Source organism: Calliopsis andreniformis, chromosome 3 (assembly GCF_051401765.1).
Source record: "Calliopsis andreniformis isolate RMS-2024a chromosome 3, iyCalAndr_principal, whole genome shotgun sequence".
NCBI lineage: Eukaryota > Metazoa > Arthropoda > Insecta > Hymenoptera > Andrenidae > Calliopsis > Calliopsis andreniformis.
The window spans coordinates 28499892-28522939 of record NC_135064.1 but is presented as its reverse complement, the minus strand read 5'-3'; the positions used below and the strand labels follow the sequence as shown (position 1 = coordinate 28522939).

The 23048-nt window shown below is 41.2% G+C and overlaps 2 protein-coding genes across 4 annotated transcripts; one reads left to right on the top strand and one right to left on the bottom strand.

The window, feature by feature from the left end:
• Positions 1–652: 652 nt before the first annotated feature.
• On the top strand, positions 653–15354 carry LOC143177244 (uncharacterized). 3 transcript variants are annotated; one of them, XM_076375109.1, is made up of 11 exons: positions 653–936; positions 1013–1098; positions 1246–1580; positions 1725–2012; positions 2089–2240; positions 2313–2734; positions 2809–2975; positions 12667–12815; positions 12901–12952; positions 13036–13174; positions 13256–15354. In XM_076375109.1, coding segments are annotated over exons 1-11 (2727 nt in total). In that variant the 5' UTR covers positions 653–934; the 3' UTR covers positions 14191–15354. The 3 variants fall into 3 exon arrangements, with proteins under 3 accessions (XP_076231224.1, XP_076231223.1, XP_076231222.1); XM_076375108.1 differs by having other exon boundaries at positions 653–919; positions 1246–2012; XM_076375107.1 differs by having other exon boundaries at positions 1246–2012.
• LOC143177044 (uncharacterized) lies at positions 3181–6269 on the bottom strand. Its single transcript, XM_076374799.1, has 5 exons — positions 6124–6269; positions 4859–5120; positions 4221–4451; positions 3951–4093; positions 3181–3769 (listed from the first exon to the last, which is right to left on the bottom strand). The coding sequence occupies exons 1-5, from the start codon at positions 6148–6150 to the stop codon at positions 3470–3472; spliced, it is 963 nt and encodes a 320-aa protein (XP_076230914.1). The 5' UTR covers positions 6151–6269; the 3' UTR covers positions 3181–3469.
• Positions 15355–23048: the final 7694 nt, after the last annotated feature.

Here is a 23048-nt window from a genome sequence, read left to right as displayed (position 1 = left end):
TTTTACTTGAGATAGCGTTTAGTAACCTTTTCTTCAAGAATATTATAACCGTAAGGTAAATGAGAAAGTTCTGTTGCACTAGAAGTTCCGGGTTGGTTGTTTGTATTTTTTAAATAAAATACTGTTTCACAATTTGCATTGAACTTCCCCAAGAAGAAGTTTCGTACGCAGGTTTCCCTATCCTTCACATGCGGTTTCTTTCTAATGTGCGCATAGTTCGATACATTCGATAGTTAATCGCTAGGAACGTCTCTATAGAATTTGCCTCGCTTTTCTAACGAGAGTATTGCCGATCTCCCTACTCATTTCTGATGAAACTTTGCTCTATAATGCAAACGTATCTTAAAAGTAAGAACTCGAAAGACGCGATCCGTAAGTTACGATAATCGCACAAGTTATTTGTTTCCTATTTCATTTTTTGTAAGTCTTTCAACAATTGTGCTACGGAAAGGTTGTCGTTTCTAGGGAATTTGACGCTTTCTTTAATGCGAAGTTCCGAATTTTGATTGGTTTGTGAACCTAGTTCTCTATTCTATAAATCTGAATGTTACTTAACGTGATCAATCTAAGAAAATCATAGTTCGTGGCTGTACATATCAGGCGTAATTATTCCCCTACTACACTTATTTTCCCGCGGATTTTGTTACGACTATTGTCTGGTCGTAACGCGCTTTCGACGTATTGTTCCTGTAAAAGTAACTGTTTAATTTATAAAACAAGTAATATTTAAAGGCAGCATTGCAATTTTTACGTTAGTATATAATAGTATATGTGTAGCGTGCGGTTGGTAGTGATTTATATGTGGTTCGCGTTCGTCCGGTAAATTATTACGTAGGTTATAATTATGTACCATTGACAGATTCACGTTTAATCTTGTCAGTAATGTTGTAAAACGCAGTTTGTACTTGAGTTTATTTAGGTAAATGAACTGGAAATGTTAGTTTTGAATATTTTCCTTTTTTCATCACTGTTTAAAAGTGAATTTAGTTCTAATTACGTTTCTTATTGTTAGGACGTCTGAGATGAAAATAATGGACATCAGTGAGAATGATTGCTATATTGAGGCGGTTACTCCTCGTAAGAAAAAGATGAAACAAGGTATATAGTATTAATATTCATAAGAAAATATCAGAATGATTATTAATCAGTGCAGTAGTTGAAAAATTACCTTGTGTATCAAATTGAACTTACCACAATTTTTAACATAGTTTTCTGATTTATGTAGAATTTAATATATTGTTGCAGCACAATTGTCATTTCAAAACCAGAGTCCAACAGAATCATCAACTGTCACAAGGAATAAAAAGAGAAAATTAACATCACCTTCTGTGGATGTTAGAAGCCCCAAACTAGTGAAGACATCAAAGAAGAAGTTAAGTGAAATTGTCAAAAATACTAAATTGAACAGTTCTATTAATGGTGCACCAAACGAGATTAGTGAATGCATAGACCTGTCTGAAGACATGGAAGCTGAAAATTTGAAGGAAAATACAACAACCAATAAAGTGGAAAGTGAAAATAAAAAGAAGACTCCTAGGCGAGCTTCCACAGGACAAAAGAAATTGAAGGAAAAGGATAAGGTAAAGTCTAGTCCTTTAACAAAGTTCCTAAAAAAGACTGACAAAGAAGTAGAAAGTTCAAGAGAAAGTTGTCAGAGCCCTTTGCAAGATAAGAGCTCTTCTGATAAAAGTTGTGACACAGATACTCACAAAAATGCATCACAGGTAGAGAATAGCTTCGAAAACAAAATTGGAGATACGCCATCTAGAGCAAGTAGGTCTGTGTGTTATAGTTCTGATTCTGATGTTTCAATTGTATCCTCTGATAATGAGGATAAAGAGGAACAATCAAAGCCAAATGGAGATGCAGAAAAGGATACACAATTTGATAGTCCAAAAATTTCTACAACTCCTAAGACAGACAAGACAAAGCAAAAGAAATTAACACCGAAACAACACGAACAAAAATTATTGAGTGCTAAGAAACAGGAGGAAAGGAAGAGGTTAAAGATGGTAAAGTGCATTACTTACAATTTGATTTTCTTGATTTCTGTATCCATAAACTAATATGTGTTTTTTTACATTTTAGGAAAAAGAAAAGAAATTGGAAGAGGAACGAGAAAATCGGCGAAAAGAAAAAGAAGAGAAACGTAAGCAAAAAAAGGAAAAAGAGAAAGCGGAAAAGGAGCAAAAATTGAAGGAGAAGAAAATGAAAGAACTTAAGAAGCAAATGGAAATTGAGTAAGAATATTTATAACAATTATTATGACTTTTTCTAGTTTAATTCTTGTAATAACATGAATTTGTTTGCAGGCAGAGACAGAAGGAGAAGCAAGCAAAAGAGGAAGAACGTAAAAAGAAAGAAGAAGCTAAGGAAGAAGAGAAAAGGAAAAAGGAAGAGGAAAAATTAGAAGCAGAACGCAAGAAGCAAAAAGCAGCTTCAAATTTCACTAGTTTCTTTGTTGCTAAGAAACTGGAGAAGTCTATCGAAGAAGAAACCGCTACAGAAACAAAAAATTTCATGCCTTTTGAAGTAAAAGCAGATATGAAGATAGCACCGGTTTGTAGAAGAACTTTAAGTAAGGAAGAGAAATTGTCATTTGATGAAAAGTGCAATAACGGAAATACACAATTATCAGACTTATATCTCAATCAGATTAAAAATAAAAAAATCATTCCACGCAAGTCGTTTAAAACTTGGCCACTTGAAGCAAAAGAAGATGTGATTATATTAGGTAAAGATTCTCTATTCTATTAAAAGATTTTATTTTGCGTACAGTTTTCTCATTGAATTTTTTTTCACCTGTAGACGAGGAAAATGACAGTAGCTCGAATATCATTAATCAAACAGTCGTCATAGATAAGCAACGAACGAAATTATTACAATTTTCTGAAAATCAACGTCCGCCATATTGGGGTACGTGGAGAAAGCAGAGCAACAGTATTAATCCCCGAAGACCATTCACCAAGGATATGGTGAGTTTTTAAATAATTTTCTTTTTAAATATAGATTTTAGTGAACGACTATCTCCTCTCGATAATATTTGGAGCTAATAATTATCTATTGCCCTTTTATGAATGAAATGTTTCTAGTTGGCGACTATAAGTTCGTTAATATAAAGTATTCAGTTCAGATGGGACAATTCAGAAACAGATCGAAATATTTTCAACAATATTTATTGTCAATTTTTACGCTCTGTTGTTTAATTTAGTTCAATAGCTTGAACTGTTTTAAAAATAGACTACATAAGTAGCCCAACTTATCAATCTCTTTTAACACTCTCTCAGTACTTCAAATCGATCATTGAAAGAATGTTCCCATCTTTGTAGAAGAATCCTTTTACGTGAATTCTTGTTGCCGTATCTAAGCATCACAAGTCTGTTGGTAATTATCAATTAAGTACATTGCAAGGAAATCTACAGAGAAAATTCTTTCGATGTCTTTTCCCGTCGATGGTGTATTTAGTCTATTAAATCTCCGTTGGTAAAATGTTCATTTTGGCACCACGAAGCCCTCGACCGCCATGAAATAGCGGATATGCGTTCTTTCTATGCACCTTGCGATGCTTTGCTAGGTGGTCGCTGCGCGCGAATCTTTTGGAGCACATCTCACAAGGGTAGGGTTTTACTCCTGAATGTGATCGCCTGTGCCTTGCCAATTCGTCAGATCGACTGAAACGCCAGCCACATCCTGACCATGTGCAGGCGAAAGGTTTTTCTCCCGTGTGACGACGTAGGTGAGCTTTTAGGTGGGATGCTTTGGCGTAAACCTGAAAAAATTAAGCGAAATTAGGTCAATGATCCTATCAATCGATATATTTCTATATATTTGCTGGCTACTGCTTCTAGGTAATACTCCATTCATTTTTATTGCTTAACATTAAGGTTCCTTTATGTAAATATTATATCGGTATGTTCAACATTCTGTGGTAAAGTACTTTTGTAATGTACCTTCACGCATCCTTGATAAGTACAAGGAAAGCATCTATCCTCTGCAGCATTTGCCAAGCTGCGATTAGTATAGTCATGAGTAGCTAGGGCCGCTGTAGCTGCTGATGAGATGAGATTTTCCTCTAGATTATTGTTATTATAATCTGCAATTGATAGGAGCTAATTGAATCACTAGGCAATGGTACATTCTAAATTCACGTTTATTGACCATCAGAATGGTCCTAGCCGAAATACTCGCATTCCATAATTCTCTAACACTTGAAAACTTACCTATCCCGTTCGTATCCAGAGTATCCTCGAGTGCTCTCAAATCGATTCCGAGCACCCATAACGGTTCTTCCCCTTGAAACGTCTGTTGCTGCGGGTTTGGTAAAGGCAAGTGTAGGAAACCCTCGCATCCTGCGGTGCATAATGGTGTCCTCTCTGGAAGGCCCGAGTTCCAACTTTTGTCTAGGCACCATTCCAACTCCGAGTCTAATTCGCTTAGTTCGCTTAAGCACCCTGTCGAGTAACAATCTGTGAAATCCTTGCTCTCTGATCTGTGATAACTCTAAATCTTCTGATGAAATGCTTATCATATTATCTGCCATTTTTCTCAACTCATCTTGATCGAAAATGTTGGTCACTGGGACGCGTTCAAACTGCGCGGAATGCTGGGTGCAAAGGTACTGTTGAGAGCTTAGAAAATATCAGCGGGGCAGCACAAGGGTAAGCGGGGTGATCGGCTCGTTATAAGTAGGTGAATATATAGTAGTAATACGTGTAACCGATTCTGCCAATAAGGGGAATGCGCGTGTACCACCTTTTTGTGTTTTTTCATGAAGTAGATCCACTGACATCTTCTGAGCTCTGGATAGTACATATTTCACGCTCATTGAGCGGTCACATGCGTTTCCCGCGCGACTTACCCGAAGATCCAGGAATGTTATTGGACAACTCGGTCCAAGGTGTGTTCACGGGGCAAGTCAAGTCGGTGTAATACTCGACAGGGTTGATAACGTCAGTCGTCTGGACGTCGAACGTCTCAGAGTCGTCGCTGCGCGGCGTCGTCCCGCAGGACGAGGCCTCGTAGTCACAGGCCAGGCTACTCGAGCTCGATGGGAATAGTTGCCTCTCGACACCTGTGTCCGTGGTCAAGCCCAGCGCGGAGAACAGAAGTTCGTCCGTCATCTGCGAGGAGAAACAAGAAAAGTGGTGTGAATCGATGATGATCTCGCAAATAGGAAGAAAGAAAAACACGGTATTTGATGTCCGAAGAAACGCTCGGAAGACTCTGTTTATATTGAGGATTAATCGCGTGGCTGCTTCGCGATACCGACAAGTCATGTAGCGCGAACGCAGTCTATATCTCGTGATTAAGATTCAATGCTATTTTGAGTTATCGGGAAGCCCGAAAGAAAGAGGGAAACGTAATGCAACGACCGCGATGACGAGCCGCGTTGCTCTTGCTCTTCTTGTCTCTCTTGAATAGCTTACGATTGCGATTTACTCCAGTTGAATTCGTGGGCCCTTACAATTACAACTGGACTCTTGGCGATTACAGTGATGTGAGGATCTCAGAATTTTTGATATTTCAGCCGTTCATGTGCTGAATTAATCGATTGCATAAAAAAAAATATTTCTATTTTAAATATAAAGTTTAAGCATCAGTTAAATGCTGTGACACTAAAATTTTAAAAAATTCAAATTATTCACTTTGGCCTGTGATCGACTCATTTGTACTTGTGGAAGGTACTGAATATATGTTGATTTTGCAACTATGCTTAATGAGAATTAAGAGCTGTTTTGTGTTATTTTTACTTCGAGATGAATTAGTAGAAACAAAGTATTGTTTTGTGATGTGTGGACACCAACGTGTCGCCAGCGTTGCCACTAGCTTCATCAGAGTCGGATGAGACGCTGATATATGGTATCAGTGAAACGTTGGTATCCAGATATTATTGAACGCAGCTTCCACCCGGAAGTCTCAGATCATTATGATACTGATTGCGTCTGAATTTCTCGATTCTGATTCCAAGTGTTGGTTATCTAGAGGGATCATTTCGGAGAAGTTCTATAGAATCTTTTGTCTCTTCTAATTAGGTACAAGAATTAGTGTAGACAATTTATCTCTTTAAACTATCGAATGTAATAGAATTTATTAGATTCTCGAAGCTGTTTTATCTGTACTTACATCAAACATTGCAGTTTCGTCAATCATCCTGTCGTTCTTTACACGAAAATGGAAATGGATTCTCAGCAAAAGTAACAATGTAATCCAGTTCTTCTATTAGGTCTCTATCAGTTCGCCACATACAATTATTCCACCATTCGCTACTATCTCGATCTCTCTACATTATCACTTCCGATTGCCATTCCAGCAACGCTCTCAGTGTCACAAATAAATTGCGATTTCCTTTTGAAATCGATGTCTCTCGAGTTTCACTTTATATTACTATTTCTTCTTCGGTCAACCCAGTCTCCTCAATCACGCCCCGAAGATCTTCACACTATCTTCTCTCAATCCTCAAATGTCAGCTGCTCAGAACAAGATGAATTAAACTCCAGGCCCCTTAAGAACCCAGAAGAAACTTCTGGTGTCCCAACGATCAAGTGATAATTCAGTTATTCATCCTCAAGGAATCGATGCCAGATGAAGCACTCGTCCAATCAACTTCTCCAGAAGGAAATTGCTTCTCCTAACTGGACAACGTATTTGATTACTCCACGCAGAATATCAAGATTAGTGTTACAATCCGCGACAATGGCCACTGCTCCCATAGGAGGAGCTACGGGGCGCCTGAGAGTCCTCGAGTTCAGGAGCAGCGAAGACGCAAGCCACCCTCTGGCGACCGGTAGTTTCGCGGTCGAGGGACGTTCGAAGACTGCGTTTGCTGGTCCAGAAGACTAAGTCGAGTCGCGGCCGAGTCGTGTGACAGGGCAGCACGGTTCGAGAGATAATCGAGGCTGTGCCACCCGGTCCCGTCGCCGTGCTGCTCCCCAGGGATCGCGTCGGCCCGATCCCAGAACACCGGCAGACGCGCCAGCGAATCGGCTTCCTGGCTAATTGGACGGTTAATTCTTCGCTTATTTACGACGCCAACTACCCTGCCCCGCGTCGGCCACGTCCCCCGCGAGATCTCTGCGGCACAGGGAGGGCACAGGGAGGGCACAGGGAGGACACCGTGAGGCTTCGCGAGCCACTTTTTGGCGAGGTTTGGCGAGCGTGCGCCGCACGTGGCCTCTTGCTGCCCGTTGCTCTGTTTTTTCCGCCTGGCCCATACGAGATCGCGGCAGATTCGTGCACCACGCGCGAGACGGTCCCTTTGGTGACCACAGAGTGACTTTTTTTCGAGCCTTCAATCTGACTTGGGATGCTTCAACCACTTGCCTTATGATTTTTCGTAAGCTGCTCGCCGGAGTTGCTTTGCACAGGAGGCATATGCTAATTAGACATTCATCTCCTGTAGGCAGTCTTGGACGGTGAAAATAGAACTGTCTGCAACTTCAATCCCCTCTGAGATATGGTACCTTAATAGTATTAGTGCCCATGTACCAGTTTCAGAAGTCACCGTACCAATTTCATGAAATTCTGATAACGCAGTCCAGAAACATCATATAAAGCAAAATAGACACCAACACACTTACATCTATACGTACAAAGTTTAGTCATCTGCTTTTTGGTATTTTCAGACTGAGGGGACCTCAACGCGTGGAGAAATTGCAAAGTGTCCAAGAAGTTAGAAACAAAATTTGACCAATAGCTTTTCTTTGTTTTATTATGACAGTCGGAAAAGTAGTAATACTAAAACGGATTTTAGTGTTTTATGGAAGCAATGTGCACTAATCCTTGTCATCCAAGTTCCATTTATGAATGAAACTGACTTCTATTTGTTTAATATTTCTATGAAACGTACACTCCATGTTGCTATCATTATTGCATCCATTAGGAATAAAAGTATCTCTAGTAAAACTATCCCGCGAGAAGGCTGTGTATATTTCCGAAGGATGTATCAATGAAATGTCTATACAGTGCAGTGGCTTTGACCTACAGCGACAAGAAGACACAGAGGCGATAAAGTGTTCGAAGTCAGTGCCATCATGCTCGGTTGAATCGCTGGTAGTACGTTTATCCGTGTCGAAGGAGGCTGACCTTAGATACAGCCCGTGTATTTTGCATTCAACTCAAATGTCAAGAACACGGCGCACAGCGAGAAAAGTAACACTGTGCTTTGACATTTACCCCTGTGCTCCACTTGTTTGGACGCTTTGGTCATTAAAGACTTGCTTCAGTATGACGAGAAAAGCTTGTGTCTCCCAATTTTGAACTTACAACAGTCTATGAGATTTCTAGTCTTTGGTTTCTTTTTTGACTGGAGGAAAGGCAGCTGCAGGGTCAATAGGGCAACAGGGTGTGTTTGGTCTTTTAAAAATAGGAAGGTGAAATATTGATTCGCTAGTAGAATATGAAAGCTTAATCATTAAGAGGAAGAAACTAATTGATTGAACTTGACTGAAGCAACTTAATCGTTGATAGCCTCTCCTTTTCATGAGCCAATAAAATGTAGACATAACCTTTAATCTCTTCGCAATAGTGACTTCAAATTTAATTAATTACACTGAATGTAGATAGATACAAGTATCTTATCCGTTTTAAAAATGATTCGACAAAGGTCATAAAAAGATTGAATCTCTATCCTATCACCTACAAAATATCCATCGTCTGTTGAAAGCACTTTTTCTGAAAAGATCAACCCTTAATTCGTCATATCTGTGGAATCTCCTTTCTTCAATCTCTCATTCAAGCTTCGTGTCCCTATATTAGTCGATTTAACTGAAATTAATGATCGATAAGCGTGTAATGGGCAGGCGATCGAAGGAAGAACTTCACGGGGGATGAAGTTTCACGGAGTGTTCTCGAATCGATATTGGTGGACGTAATCGGCTCATAGCGTGGCACGGCGTTAATGGATATCGTTGCGCCTCGTACGTTACGAAAAACAGACCACCGCTCGTCGAAACATCGATCTATCGATGTCTTTTATTGGCTGGATGGACCGCGAGAGGATTATATCTCTACACGAACGTTTGGTGATTTGTTGTACGCGTCAGAAACGAACATAGGAAATCTCTGACCAAGTTAGGAAATCCTGAATAACGAGTTTCATGGGGAAAACACGGAAGCAGGAAAATGGTTGAACAGAAATACATATCTTTCAACGATAATTGCATATTTCCACGATTCATTTTTTAAGATCGATAGGGTATACACAGTATTGTTATACTATTTGGAACCTCGAATGGAAATCCTAGGGTTGTTAGATACAAATTATTTTCAAAGCAAGACGAATCAACTTCAGCTATTTTTTCTAAAGCAAGATTATTTGCTGTTCATAGAGTCTTCAAAGAGAGGCAAATTCTTCTTTCCCAACATAGAGCATCAGTTACGTATTTTTCTTTTCTCCTTCCTTCAACAGTGGCAAACATATTCTCCGTGAAATTTATGCACTGACAGATATCGCGGCAACGTTTATCTAATGACGCATTTGAAAAGCCTCATCGTTGTAGACGATTAACCGTTCCTGGCTGGTCCAATCGCAAATGTCAGAAATTCATCCGACTTCGAAGCTTGGACTATCTACCCTCCGGGGAGATTTATTAATTACGGCTGGTTGCGTCACTTTGTCCCGATAAAAAAGTTCGTTCGATTTAATTTGCTCGTACCGATCGCAATGAGCACCGATAGTGTTTTTATCAATCTTTTTCCTTTCTTCTTTTTTCACTCTCTTTGTTCCAAATCTTTGGCTTTAGAGTTGAATAAAACTCCACCACCAGTCACATAGAAATTTTAATATAGAAAAAAATTGAACTGTTTAAAAGGTTTCGGTATTTGAAGATTTTTTATTCGAGTTTAGGGTATTCAATAATTGCAGGGTAGAAAAAATGTGTGAATTTGAATATTTAAATATTTGAACATTTGAATATTTAAACATTTGAATATTTGAATTTGAATATTTGAATATTTCAAAATTTAATAATCTCCAGTATTTTCAAAAAAATCCCAAGTACTTCAATACTCTAAAAACAGATCAGAAACTGCTTGGAATCGGTATCTTAATTCGTAGCAAAGTTCTTAAATAAATGAAGGGTGTTACGCTGAACAGAGGTGGGAGTAACGACAGACCTCGTAACAGGGCCGAATCTTGGTTTGGGAATAAATCAATCCGACGGCAGGGATTTAATCGTCGGTGTGCAACGAGGAGGAGCACCGTTCGTAATCTTAATGGGGTATAAAACAGCCATTACAGATGGCCCGGCGGGTGACAACACGCTGTAAATAATGTAACGACGCTTCGCCAGGCGTCGTGCATCGTTTGTACGCGGTACATCGCATTGGGGCCTGATAACTGCATTTTCCCTTAGCGGCTGCGTCTTCTTTCCAGACATCGCGCGCCTCTCTGCACCCCAGCGAAATCGTTAGATTGTTCCGCGTGATTAATGTGAACTTTTATTTTGATGCAACCGTCGAGTCTGGCTTAGATCTGGACCAAGTTAATTATTTCCAGTTTGATTGAACCGTCTGTCGTTGCTGATTCGTCGTGAATATGAATGGGTTAGTAAATCGATATTTCCACCTCTATACATAGTGGGTGTTTTTCTTTTATTTCGCCAAATTCTATTCACAATTGCAACAGGAATAAGCTAGTGGCCAGTGTTTATCATACATATTTCTAAATTTAACGTATCAGTGTCCATCGAGGATCACTGCAGCAAGTCTAGAGCGAAAGGCAGTGTTGTGTCTGTTCTGTTTCCGTAGAGCATCACGCGCCGCGGTATCGAGTGATCTCGTGAAAGCGCGAAGACGAGCAATGCAGAGGTAGCCGGGCATAATTTTTCGAGATAAGCTTTATCGTCGCTTAAAAAGTGCTCGATAGTGGTGATGCTTGTGACAGGAAAAAAGAATCGTGTGTCAACGTTGTCTTTCAAGTACGCACAGCAAGTGTTACTCATTACAGGAAAAATTGAAAGAGGACTCGGCGCACTTTTCTTTTTTCATTCACTGTCACTTTTTCCTTTTTTTTTCTTATATTTAAAATATGTTTTCTTTTTCATACTATAAAATAGTTATAGTTTCTTCTTTCTACTTAAAATACCTGTCAATGTGTCATTGACATAAAGGAAAGTTAATTATGAAACCATAAGACAACGTTCTAATATCGTCTGAAAAGAGGGTGAGAAAAATGATCGAAACTCATTACCTACCTCTTCGTCGCTGCCAAAAGCTGCTCAAAACTGCCTCTCCTCTTCCGGCGTGGAAAGAATCGCGGGTTGCCCGCGTTACGCCTCGATCAGTCCGCGATATTACGTTTCCCTCCAATAATAAATTAATGTCTCGCGGAGCGTCTTGTAATTGATGCCCACGCGGAGATGAAATCGACGTTGATTTATCGAGCAAAGGAATTGCAGCGGCTCGACCGGCACAAAAGAGAAAACCGACGATTTATTGACTTTTCGGCAAGGGCCACGGTTCGTTGGAAAATATTAAATCGAAGAGGACTATCGTCTCCCCGAAATTCTCGCCTCGCCCTCCGCGTCTTTCTATTTTCCCACTCTGCTCACGCTTTATCGTCGTATAATGCAGAATTTAGCCGCGATATCGCTTTAAATAGAGTAGTAAAAATAGCTACTAATATAAGCTACCAAGTTGCATTTAATGAGTAATGCGCGCCGCTTCCTCTCCGATTTTTACCGATAACGTCTTGAGAATTCGATCAGTTCAGATTCGTGTTGCCTTGAATCGATGGAGTTGGTGGACTCGCTGTGTTCGACATGGATCTTAATTCGCAGTAACGCGATGATTTCAATGTTTATCTCTGGTTATCACTTCAATGATTCGCTATTGAATTATTCATCATCGCAAACTTGTCCTAGTCACTTCTTCTTTCAGAACAAATTGGAAACAATAACCGAGAACAGAACACCTTTTTACTGGCCACAGAATTGCCTTCACTTTGTCAAAATATTTAATATCCTTGTAGTCCTGCTGGAACATTCGTCCACTGTTCACTGATTTCAGAATAATTTAAGGGTACCACCGATTTTTGAAACTTTCCCAATTTGCTACGCAGATTTCCTTTCTTAAATTCTCAACTTCCTTGATTTTTCGTCGCTAGATCTCTTGATCTCTCTTAGTTTAATCGTTACTTAAAAAGAAAAATAGAGTTGGCTTGAAATTCGTGTTGATAAAAATAGAAAATCAAGTTAAAAAAGAGCGTAGCTACATTTTGCGAGAGAGGACCGTCGCGTTCCCGACAATTGCCTCGTGACTGAGAAGAAGACGAATCAGAGACCGCTGGAAGCATGTGAATCGAGTCGGATGGTCAGTTGGCTTCGGACAACGGCGATATCGCTCGTCAAGGAAGTCGCATTGATACCGACGTCCTGCTTAATCATAGCAGACTTCAGTGAAATCCAGTGGCCGTGATCGTAACTAAAATAAACTGTGTGGAAAACGGACGATAACGTTGACAAACTCGTCTTCTAAATTACGCATGCCTTTGATCTATTACCGAACAATTTTCTATACGTTTCTAATGAAGTGTTGAAGACTACTTATCGCCTTAGTCGATACTGATATTAAATTAACCTTCTTATATGAAATTGGAGCAAAGTTCCTAGGGAAAGGTGTAAAATCTCTTCCTTTTTCTTCTTTTTTAAATGTTTTTTAAATTTTCAGAAATGGTTTAATTATGAAGTCGACTCGGACGAGGAATGGGAGGAAGAAGAACCAGGTGAGTCTCTTCATGGTTCCGATGAAGAAAAGGATGAAGAGAATCCCGATGATAACGAATACGATGTGGATAATGAATTCATGGTTCCTCACGGGTGAGTGTTATAAATGATCTCTTATTAATATTTTTCTATAAATTTTCATCGTCCATTAATGAGTTTTTCTCTTAAAACACCTCAGGTACTTATCTGATGAAGAAGTCAGAGCTGACGAGGAGGATAAGGAGGACATGGTAAGTGTCTTAATATAAAATATTTCTGGTAAAGAATCTTCATTAAATGAGTACAATTTTGTAACCTTCTCTTCATTTTTTAGTCTCCAGAGACGCAAAAGTTCAAGTTGAAAATACTGGGAGAACAATTTGACATGGAAAGGAACGCAAAGACGATGAAACTTAAGCCAAAAGTAATTGGTTGTATTTGGAGGGGAGCTGAAAATACGTTCTCGGAAAACGGTACAGATTTATTCTTTGTTCAATGGATAACCCTTTGATTTACAAAACGAGTAGCATTTTAATATTGTCCTTCGATTTCAGTACCACCAAGAACCGCGGAATTCTTGTCTGCCCACGAAGCTTGGGTACACCAGATTCCAGTGACACTACCAACCGCGTCAGAGAATGATGACATTCCTGCGACCGAGTGTGGCACACCCACGCAACAGCAAGCGCCGATTAGGGCAAAGAAAGCTCGAGTTCCGAAAGAAGCCCTGCCTGACCTAATCCGTTTGGTACACGGTAACACGAACGGCAGAAAATTCCTCGTCAAAGAGTTTATGACTTATTGGAACAAGAAGAATAATTTTAGCGAAAACCAGATGTCAAATTTGAGCTTGATGCGTAAAATCTGCGAACTTGGAAAGTGGATGACATGTCCTGAGGAGGGTCCCATGTACTTGAAGTCTTGTTGGTACGTTCCTGAAGACATACGGAAAGAATACATCAAGGAGGATCTTCAGTTGCCAAATCGATGGTCGTATATACTGGTTCCGAAGAGGAGAAGTGACTTCATAGAAACGGCTGAAAAATTGGAGAAAGAGGAAAAGGAGAAAGAGAAGAAGACCGTTCCATTGATCACTCAGTTCACGAAGAAAATTACTCAGGAGGAGTTGAAGAAACAGTTGAAGGTAAAATCAGATCAAACCTCGTCGCCTCAAAGTAGCAAATCTGCTCATGCGAAAACTCCAAAGAGGGCTACTCTGATATCTGTTGCCAGAGGGGAGCAGTTCTCTAAATCGTCAAAAGAGAGCTTACTAAAGAATTTCGTAAGCAGCAATAAAAGTATGAGTAATTCAAAGGAAAATGGTACTAAGACGGAGGATGATGTTATTATTGTAGATGGTGAAGATAATAAAGAAATTAATGGCGAAAAGAAACCTGTCAAAAAGAAAGATGGGTATACGCTTGACAAAGATACAACTGCAGATAATCCTATAGAAGTTGATATCAGTTTGTCCACAGACGACGATTGAATTGTACAGATATGTTTGTATATTTAGTTTTCGAGAGAAACAAAAAAACGTGACAGAAAATTTTGCGTAAAATGCTACAAAAAAATGTGATACACGAGTAGTAATAGGAGATAAAAAGGATATTAGATTCGATGAAACGAGATAATCGATACTCCTACTGTTTAAATACGTCCCTATGAATGTGTACAAAGCAAATTTTTCTATTTTTGTAAGTCATATAGATACAATTGTCGTAATTGGAAAATACTATTACAATTTACACAGTCTTTATACCGAAACAGTAAGTGTTAGAAATAATCTTTTATCCTATATCAGATAGCTTTTGATACGAACAATATATGTACTATTTTTGAAGCTTATATGTACATTATATACGTTAATGATATTTATTCAAGTTAAGAGTTTGTTAACTCCAATGTGCCACTACGCCTACACAGCATACGATGTAACTCAACTTTAAATTGCGCAGTATAATTAGGAGCAGCATAGTATGGTTAATACAGGAAAAGTAAGATTGTGAAGAGATGTAAAAAATGCTATGTATTTAACAAAGTATTATTTTCATTTGTTTACGATACTGTGTGCTCGATGGTACATACGAAAACGCTCTAAGTAATCGATTCACTAATTATTTTGAGCAATGTAGTTAAAACTTACAAACAGGTTAAAATATTTGTAATCGAAGGTATTTAATTATCTAATATAAGTAATTATTTCAATAGTTTGGTCTAGAATCTAGCAATGATTAATACATAGCATGTTATATAATAAATCAAATTCTTGAAGAACACTTCAAAAAGAGTTAAAAAACGAATGGAAAATACTTGTACTAAATATTAACTGACTACTCCAATATAATGTAATATAAACAGTTATTAAAACACTTTTTACAGGAAAGCAGAAGAAAATTATACGAGTTAAGTGTAACAGTATGCGAAAGCATTAAGCTAAATTTCGTAGAAAAAGCTTTACAGTAATGATAAGGAATTTATATAAAATTTATCGTTGTAAATCAATGAAATTTATGTTGTATGTGATTCTCATCGTTTAATTAAAGCAAAGGAATATGTAATGAAGAACAAGAACACACAAATTACAGATCGTTATACTCTATTAATAATTATACTTTTCTATTAAAAATTTAACGAATAAAGCTAAAATTATATTGAAGTTCTCAGAAGTATTCAGAAAATAATCCAAGTACATCCATCATATGAATCATATCCAACATCAGCATGCAATCTACTGTAAGTTTAGGCCACTTCCGGTAGAGGACAACTCTAGGAACCATTTGCACTGGAATGTGCATGAAATCCAGTCGACTATCAAACTAATTCCTGCACTTTTCACTTTTTGCTCGTATTTTTCGAAGCTTTTCACCACTGCAGCACTGGAAGGAAATAATCTGTTCCAGTAATGTGAATTATCCAAAGGATTCCGCCGCCAAAAGTTTTCGCAGTAGCTGAAGTTTTAGTTAATGCATCGGCGTCGGATTCGCAGCACGTGGAATTGCATTCCGTCGAACCGTGCACTGGAGTTAAATAAAACGGCTAAAACGAAACTTTCGCCGAACATCCAATTATTAGCGACCACACCGGAAACGAGCCTTATTGGAACGTTACAATACATAGCTCGCGCCGATCGCGTTCACGATTTATTGATCCGTTCTAAAATGCTTTAATTTCTTTATTTTGGCGCACTCAATGTTTCCTTTCATTTGTCCTTAATATTTTTTAATTTATCACGTGGCATGTTCATATTTGTCAGAAGTTTTTATTACAAATCTGGAAGCTATTAATTGGGTGAAACACACGTGTTACATTTCGATTTTATTTTAATATTTATTAACTGTATTTTATATACAAGAATATAGGAAAACATTGGTTTCCTGTACGATTTAATTTAATTTTTCAATTTAACGCACGCGTTTTCGAACTCGCAGCGAAGCTTGCCACGTGTCAAGTACGGTTCGGACGAAAACACTAGCGTTATCTGCAATTTGTTTGATTGATCTCCAGTGTACATCAATGCTATTCATGGAAATGCATTTTCACAACTTGCTTCGATTTTAATTAGCAATAATTTCACCGCACACAATTCTCAGTGCGCTTGGTATATTCGAAAAGTAAACAGAATCGAAAATACTAATACTGGAACGATTCTTCTCCAAACAGAAGATGAAGCGATTAACCAAGAAAAGAGCGAGGAAGCTAGTTCCCGAAGATCGGTAGCATCAAATCCCAATATCTGGACGATCCTTGGACAAATAGGAGAGGAAGTAAGCGATCAGGAGAAAAAGGAAGACAAATCCCGAAGGTGGATAGGTGGATAGTAGGAATGGAACGTTCCACCGTGCGAGCGATTCTTCGTCAAACACAAGAAGAAGCGTTGGGCTGAGAGGAAGACGAAGACGAAGAAAAAAGAGAAGAAGAAAGCAGGACGAAATCCGCTGACGAAACCTGCGGCAACGAGCGCAGACTGTTTCCTGAGCTTCCAATCTCCAGTAAGAGTGAAAAGAGAAGAAGGCAACGTCCAGTAGGAAGTTTTACAGTCGGTAGTTCGGGACGTAGCTTCAGGGTATAGTCGAACGGCATATGGCCGGAATAAGGAAAGGAATAAGGAAAGGCCGCCCGTCCAGATTACGGCAATTATCGAATCGCGTTACGGAATCTGGCGCCACGCGGATCCGAAACACAGAAATTAAGTTTTAACCCCTCGAGGATGGGACTCGAGATGACCGTGCGCTCCCGCGAAACGAACATTCGAATATTCGAAGAATGGTTCTGGTATTTGTGCCGCGTTTCAAACTTCTGAAGATTGATTGTGAAAATACATGATGGATATCGCGGATTGATGCTGAAGATTAATACTGAAGAGTGATACTGGAGACTTATACTGAAGATTGATTATGAAGATCGATTAAGGTTGGTTAACCCATTAACCGGGGAAGTCGAGTTAACTCGTCGTCTGGGAATTTTTTGGTACTGAATATAACAGAACAGATTCATTTGTTATGAAAATTGAATGCCCGCAGTCGTATAAGAAGGCAATACTGTCTTATTTAGTAACACGTTTAACATGACAATACTGTTACATTAGCTCATGGTTTTAATTACCATTGGGTACTATATTTCCAAGCTGGAAGCACTTTGAAATAAAATACAAAAATTCATAGAGGAGCAAGTGTATACTTCTAATTAAGAACTTCTATCTGAACCTCAAGCAGAATGCACGTATTTAATGCGTCATAATCTATCGCATTGAATCATTGCTATCTGGCCGTCTATTGTTGTTGGGATTCTCCGAGAGATACAGTACTTATATGAGTGCCTGAGGGTTTAAGGCTACGCGTTCACTCAAGAGTAGGAACTACTGCGAGTTGCTCTCCAGTGCAAAATTTACCAATGTCGGTACACACTATTGAAAACGCGGAGAGCAGCTATCCTAGGAACCTCTCAGATGAACACATACCCTAAATCCATCTTCCTAAAGGCATCTTCAGGAGGTGTCCTACAAGACCTGCAGCCAATTCGAAACGACCCTCCCTCGCCTACAACTGCTTCCAAAGAAGCCAATCAGTCGAACTAAAAGCAGATATCGAGAACAACAGCCTCTCTCCATAACCAGGACCCTATCTTCAGCCAAGATCGAAGCAATCATCGATCCACTGGTCCTCGGTGGACAGCGTCGTCACGGCGAAGAGGTTCCGTCGAAATGTCGCGAGTGAACCGCAGCCAATCAGGTGCAGGAGTGGCCGCTGACCGGCTCGGACCTCCCGAGGTCGTGTCTCTGGATATTAATGAGAGGATAGAGAGGCGGCCACCTCACACCACCGGCGGATCTCGGCGGCAGACTCACGGATCCTCTCTGATGGAGAGAGGTTACCGAGTGCCTCCCTCCTCCTTCTCCCCCTGCCATCTCCACCCCGACGGACGAGAGACGGAGAAGCCAGAAGCGGGCAAGGAGGTGCAGCAGGGAGGGAGGACCAGGGAGGGTCTCCACCCTAGGACCATGCCGGTGGAGGGAGGACGTCGTCGGGTCACGAGAAGCCGACGCTGCGGAGGGAAGGACAGAGAGACGGAACCCAGCCGGGGTCAGGGCGCGGAGGGGGGCAGCAGGGGGTACAGGAGGAGGAGGAGGAGGAGGTGGAGGAGGAGGAGGAGGGGAGGAGGCACGGACGCGGAGAAAGAGAGAAACGGATGGATCCTGGGACCACTGTGGGTCGGAGAGGAAAGAGGAGACGAGTCGAGAGAGGACCAGGAGGAAACCGGAGGTCGAGAGACCGGGAGGGGGTGGGAGAGGAGCGAGCGAGAGGGAAGGCTGAGAGAGATCCGGAGGCCACGTAGGAGACGTTCAATACTGTAGCAACGACGCCGAGCCAACGCCATTGGCTACCATTTTCTCTCTATACCTTCTAGGCATACACCTTGTACTCTATTCCGGTCTACTCCACTTTATTCCTGCTTCTACCACGGGTTCCCGGTCTTTCACTCCTCCCCCGACTCCGCCGACGCCGCTTCACGGAGCCATCGAGATCGCGGAACCAGGAGCACCCGGACAAACGGAAGGGTTTCTCGCGTTGCCAGCCGAACGTCGCTTCTAGACGCGATGCTGCTTCGAACTTACGTGTCTCTCGATTCACCGACTATTTAGAAGAGCTGGTTACATTTCTGTCTTGGATTAGTAAAGGAGTCTATCGATTTTTCTCTTACACGTGATTTTCTTTTTTAGGTGTATAGATTTGCGTGGGGGAAAAGATAGGGCATGAGGAAATAATAGATACAGGGTAGGATTTTCTTATTGCTTGTAGCAGAAAGATTAATCCGTATCTGTATTAGGTACTGTATGCTTTGAGAATAGTGGAACATGTAGATATTCCTGCTTTCCGATTGTAGATACCTATAGATACATATATCTGGACCCCACTCTGGCTCGAGGTCCAGATATAATATAAATAGGTACTATGTATAATCTAGTATTTAGTTATGTCCACTCATCTCAGATACCCGAAGAATCAAACTTACATTCATTGTTCCGGACCTAAACTTCCAAATTGAATTTTAATCTACATCTAGACCAAAGTGGTAGCCGAACTCGAACCCAGCCCAGGCTTAACTCAAATCTAATTTAGACCCAATCCAAACCTAAATCTATTCCAGCTGGACGTACCCCAGACCGAGACTCTCAAACACAATCCAAAGTAAACCTTCCACCTCTATCCTCGTCACTCCGCTCGATTCCTCCCCACCGCCAGTCGATTCTGAAAACTCCCAGAAACGAATTCTCGATGAAGTATCCCGTGGAATCTAAACGACATTGGGAAATCCCAGCTTCATTTCGCATTCAAGGGATGACTTCTCCAAGAGCGTTGCCGTGATCCGCGAGCCTGTGGATCCTTATGATTACTCGTGGAACCGCGGGGGAAGCGAGGCGGGACCAAAGATTGACCGAGGATCGAGCTGAAGTAGCATCTATCGTGCCGATTGCAGGCCAATCTGGCATCATGATCGCGCTTTCTATGCAACTGCGCCTAGGCTTACGCAACAGCGTGCATTTATCTATACGTGACGGCGAGGAGGGCTGGAAGCCGGTGCGCTTTTGGCCTTAGCATAATTGCCCGTAAAGGCCCCTGTAATACGTCTATTACGCCGATGCCTCTGTACACGGCTACTGACACAGGGCATCAATCCTCGCTCCGAGTATTCAATTAAATATCCCTCTCCTGGTGGCGCGAGCGCCGGCCTCGATCCACGCTCGTCCCTCTTCTTTCCCTCTCCCTTGATCCCCTAGTTCCTGGACCTTTTATCCAGCGCCACGAGGATTTTATCCTGGCGCGCTGATCTATCGAACGAGCTACGGGAGATGGCAGCCTCTAAATATTTCCCCGGGAGGATAATCGAAGGCGATTCTCCCGGTCTCCGACGCTGATTTTTTCCCTGAGATTTCGGAGCATCTCGAGCAACGGGGTAGTTCGGGGTACTGCGATGGTAAAGGCTAGATGGTCCCTCGATTGCTCGATTTGGGCTAATTGGATTGGCTGGGGATTTGAATCGCTGGAAATTGGGCACGCTAATTTATTACTTACGCGAGTTAAGTAGTGTCAGGGAAGTCTTGATGCTACGTAGAGATAGGAAGGTATTTTCGTAACACTACAAGGCCCTTAGAGTAGCTGCAGTTGATTCAGAAATATAGAAATGATAGGAATGTTGGAAGATTGGGACTCTAGCCTCTTACAGGACCACGATCGCTTGGTACATATTGGGGGGGGGGGGGGGGGGGGGGGGGGAGAGTTTTACTCAATGCCTCAATTTACCATACTATGTTTCTAGGCAAATTCCACCTGAGAGTACAACTATAATTTGAGAGTACACTCAAGAACAGCTATTGTAGAGACCTCTCAAACGTACAGGTGAAGTAATAGACACAGGGCAAAGAATAACAGAGATCTTATTCAGCATCACATTCACCCTTTAATTTCTCCTCATCCCATCAAAGGACACCACCATCACAGCTACCTCAAAGCGTATAAATGGAACCGTATCGTGGAATAAATTCAGTAGAGGGAAGAAAGAATGGAGGATGACGCGTATCTAGGAGGATATCGGCAGGTTCCTCGGGATAAGGGAGGTGGGGCGTCGCGCGCGCGGTCTGCAGCTGCTGAATCTTATGCTAATCCCACCCCCGGAGGCTAACCCTGGCGTGCGCATCGCATGAAAAAGTTGCTCGTTACACGCTCGCCCATAAATCTCCTTCCTAAAGCTTAATCTGTTCGTCGGTCCCGACCCCTCAGCCGGCCACGGAAAACTCTCTTAGAACAGGGACGCGGCAGGTGTGCACCTATACGTGTGGATTTTCATAATTTTTTATCCTTCGGCGAAATTTCTCTCGCGATGGGGAGAGGAAGCTAGGGGGATCTCAATTATTTCGCGAGGAACTTTCTGGTCGGAACTATGAGGAACTAGGGATTAGACTGTTATTGGAGACTGCATTTTGGTAGCGGAGACCCATGCGAAAAATGTCGTTGAAATGACCGATTATAATTTATCAATCGAATATATTTTTGTGAGGTTTCTATGAACATCGAGGGCCATAGTTAAATAGTAGACTGAATATGAAATAATAGTACACTGAATAAATCTTAGATAGATGTTTAATGTAACACAAAATGAATTGTTGACAAATTATTAACAAATGAATCTCATTTCAAGAAACAGAATTTTTCTTCTTTTCTCAATATCCAATGATATCTACCTGCTGTTCTCTTTCTATGTTCGAAGGAAAAGACGAATGCATGTAAGCAGCCACAGCTATGTACCCATTTACATACTCGCAAGAGAATAACTGGAATTATTGGAGGGGCGCGTAGTGTCATGGTTTACGAGATCGGAACACCCAGGAACTCGAGCGAGTCTCGTGCTGACCGTGGATCGGTTACGCATAATAGGCGCCTCGCCCCCGAACGTTCGTGTTCCCGCGGCGAGCCGCCTGGATCCCCGTGTACGAGCGAGAAGAAAAAAGTCGGCGAGATGCAAGGCGTAGCGTGAGAACTCCCGGCGAGCCGGCAGCCCCTCGAGTCTTTGCCTCGCGTGAAATCCCAAATGTAGATATCGGCTCGCGAGAAGACGCGTCCTAGATCCACGGGAAAAACGCACGGAATCCGAACGAACCCGATGGCCCCTGCACGCTACCTGTCAAGCCACGCTGCTCATCACTCGATCGCCATCTTCCGGTTTCTGCCGACTTTCGAGCCACTTTTCAGAATGCTAAACTTTCAGTGGTCTTTTATTATAATACAAGGTGCAGTTGCACTTTCGTTCTTTTGGAAGCAGAGTGTTCTATTATAGTATCGATACTTTTGTAGTTGGAGTTCCCATCGCCTTTTATTGTCGAAGCTACAGAATTTAAGAAATAATTATTCAACTTTTCTTCCAGATCTCAATGGAAGTCTTCATCAACTTTTCAATCTATCGTCTTTAAGTTTTTTTTATATTCAATCTATCACCCCTAAGCCTTACATATTCAGGGGTTGATTAGGGTGGGTCATTCGTATGTTCTTCTTCTTCCAAATTCGCAAGTGTTATCAACCTCTCAGACAAAGTTCTGGAACCCCGAATCAACCCCATACTCTTCTTCGCTCCATCAGAAAAGAAACTTCCGCGCCCCTGTCGACGCCTCCATCCCTCTCATCCTCTTTCGCCCCTCTGACGGCGTGGTCGCATCCAATCGAACGTCTACATCTTGGCACGTACTCGCGAGTCGTCCTCCATATCCAGCCACGCGCTGGAAGAAGAGCTCGTGAGTTCTCAGCACCCGTGTATACACAATGCGGATGAAGGGTGCGAGAAGCCAGAGGGGGGTCGTAGGGGGCCATTATGGAGATGGATCTTCCTTCGAATAAAGCTTGGGACGAGGCACGCGGGGTAGTTTGAAGTATGCAGGGAGTTGGAGGAAGCAGGAGGAATGGAAGCACTAGTGATGGGCATTTTTGTTTTTCCTTTTTTGAGTAACTTTTAACATTGCTAAATATTAAATAAGCTGACATTAACTAATATTCTGCAATTTCTTTAGTTTCGCTAAGTTCGGTGATGTGGTGACAACTTTCCCCAAAATTTGGAATATATATCATTTGTATTTTAAATGTAATTCCTTGCTCTGAGATCGAAGAACAAGATAATATGTAATTTTGATATCAACAGTTATCAAGTTTTTTTATATTCTTCATCTTATTACTTTAGTCAATAAGTGTCATTAACATACGACGATTTCAAGTTTCAGGGGTTGCATATTTAATAAAAATGTTTAAAGAAAAAATAAAATGGAATAGCAGAAATGCATCGAAGCCATCGCTACTGCTGGCA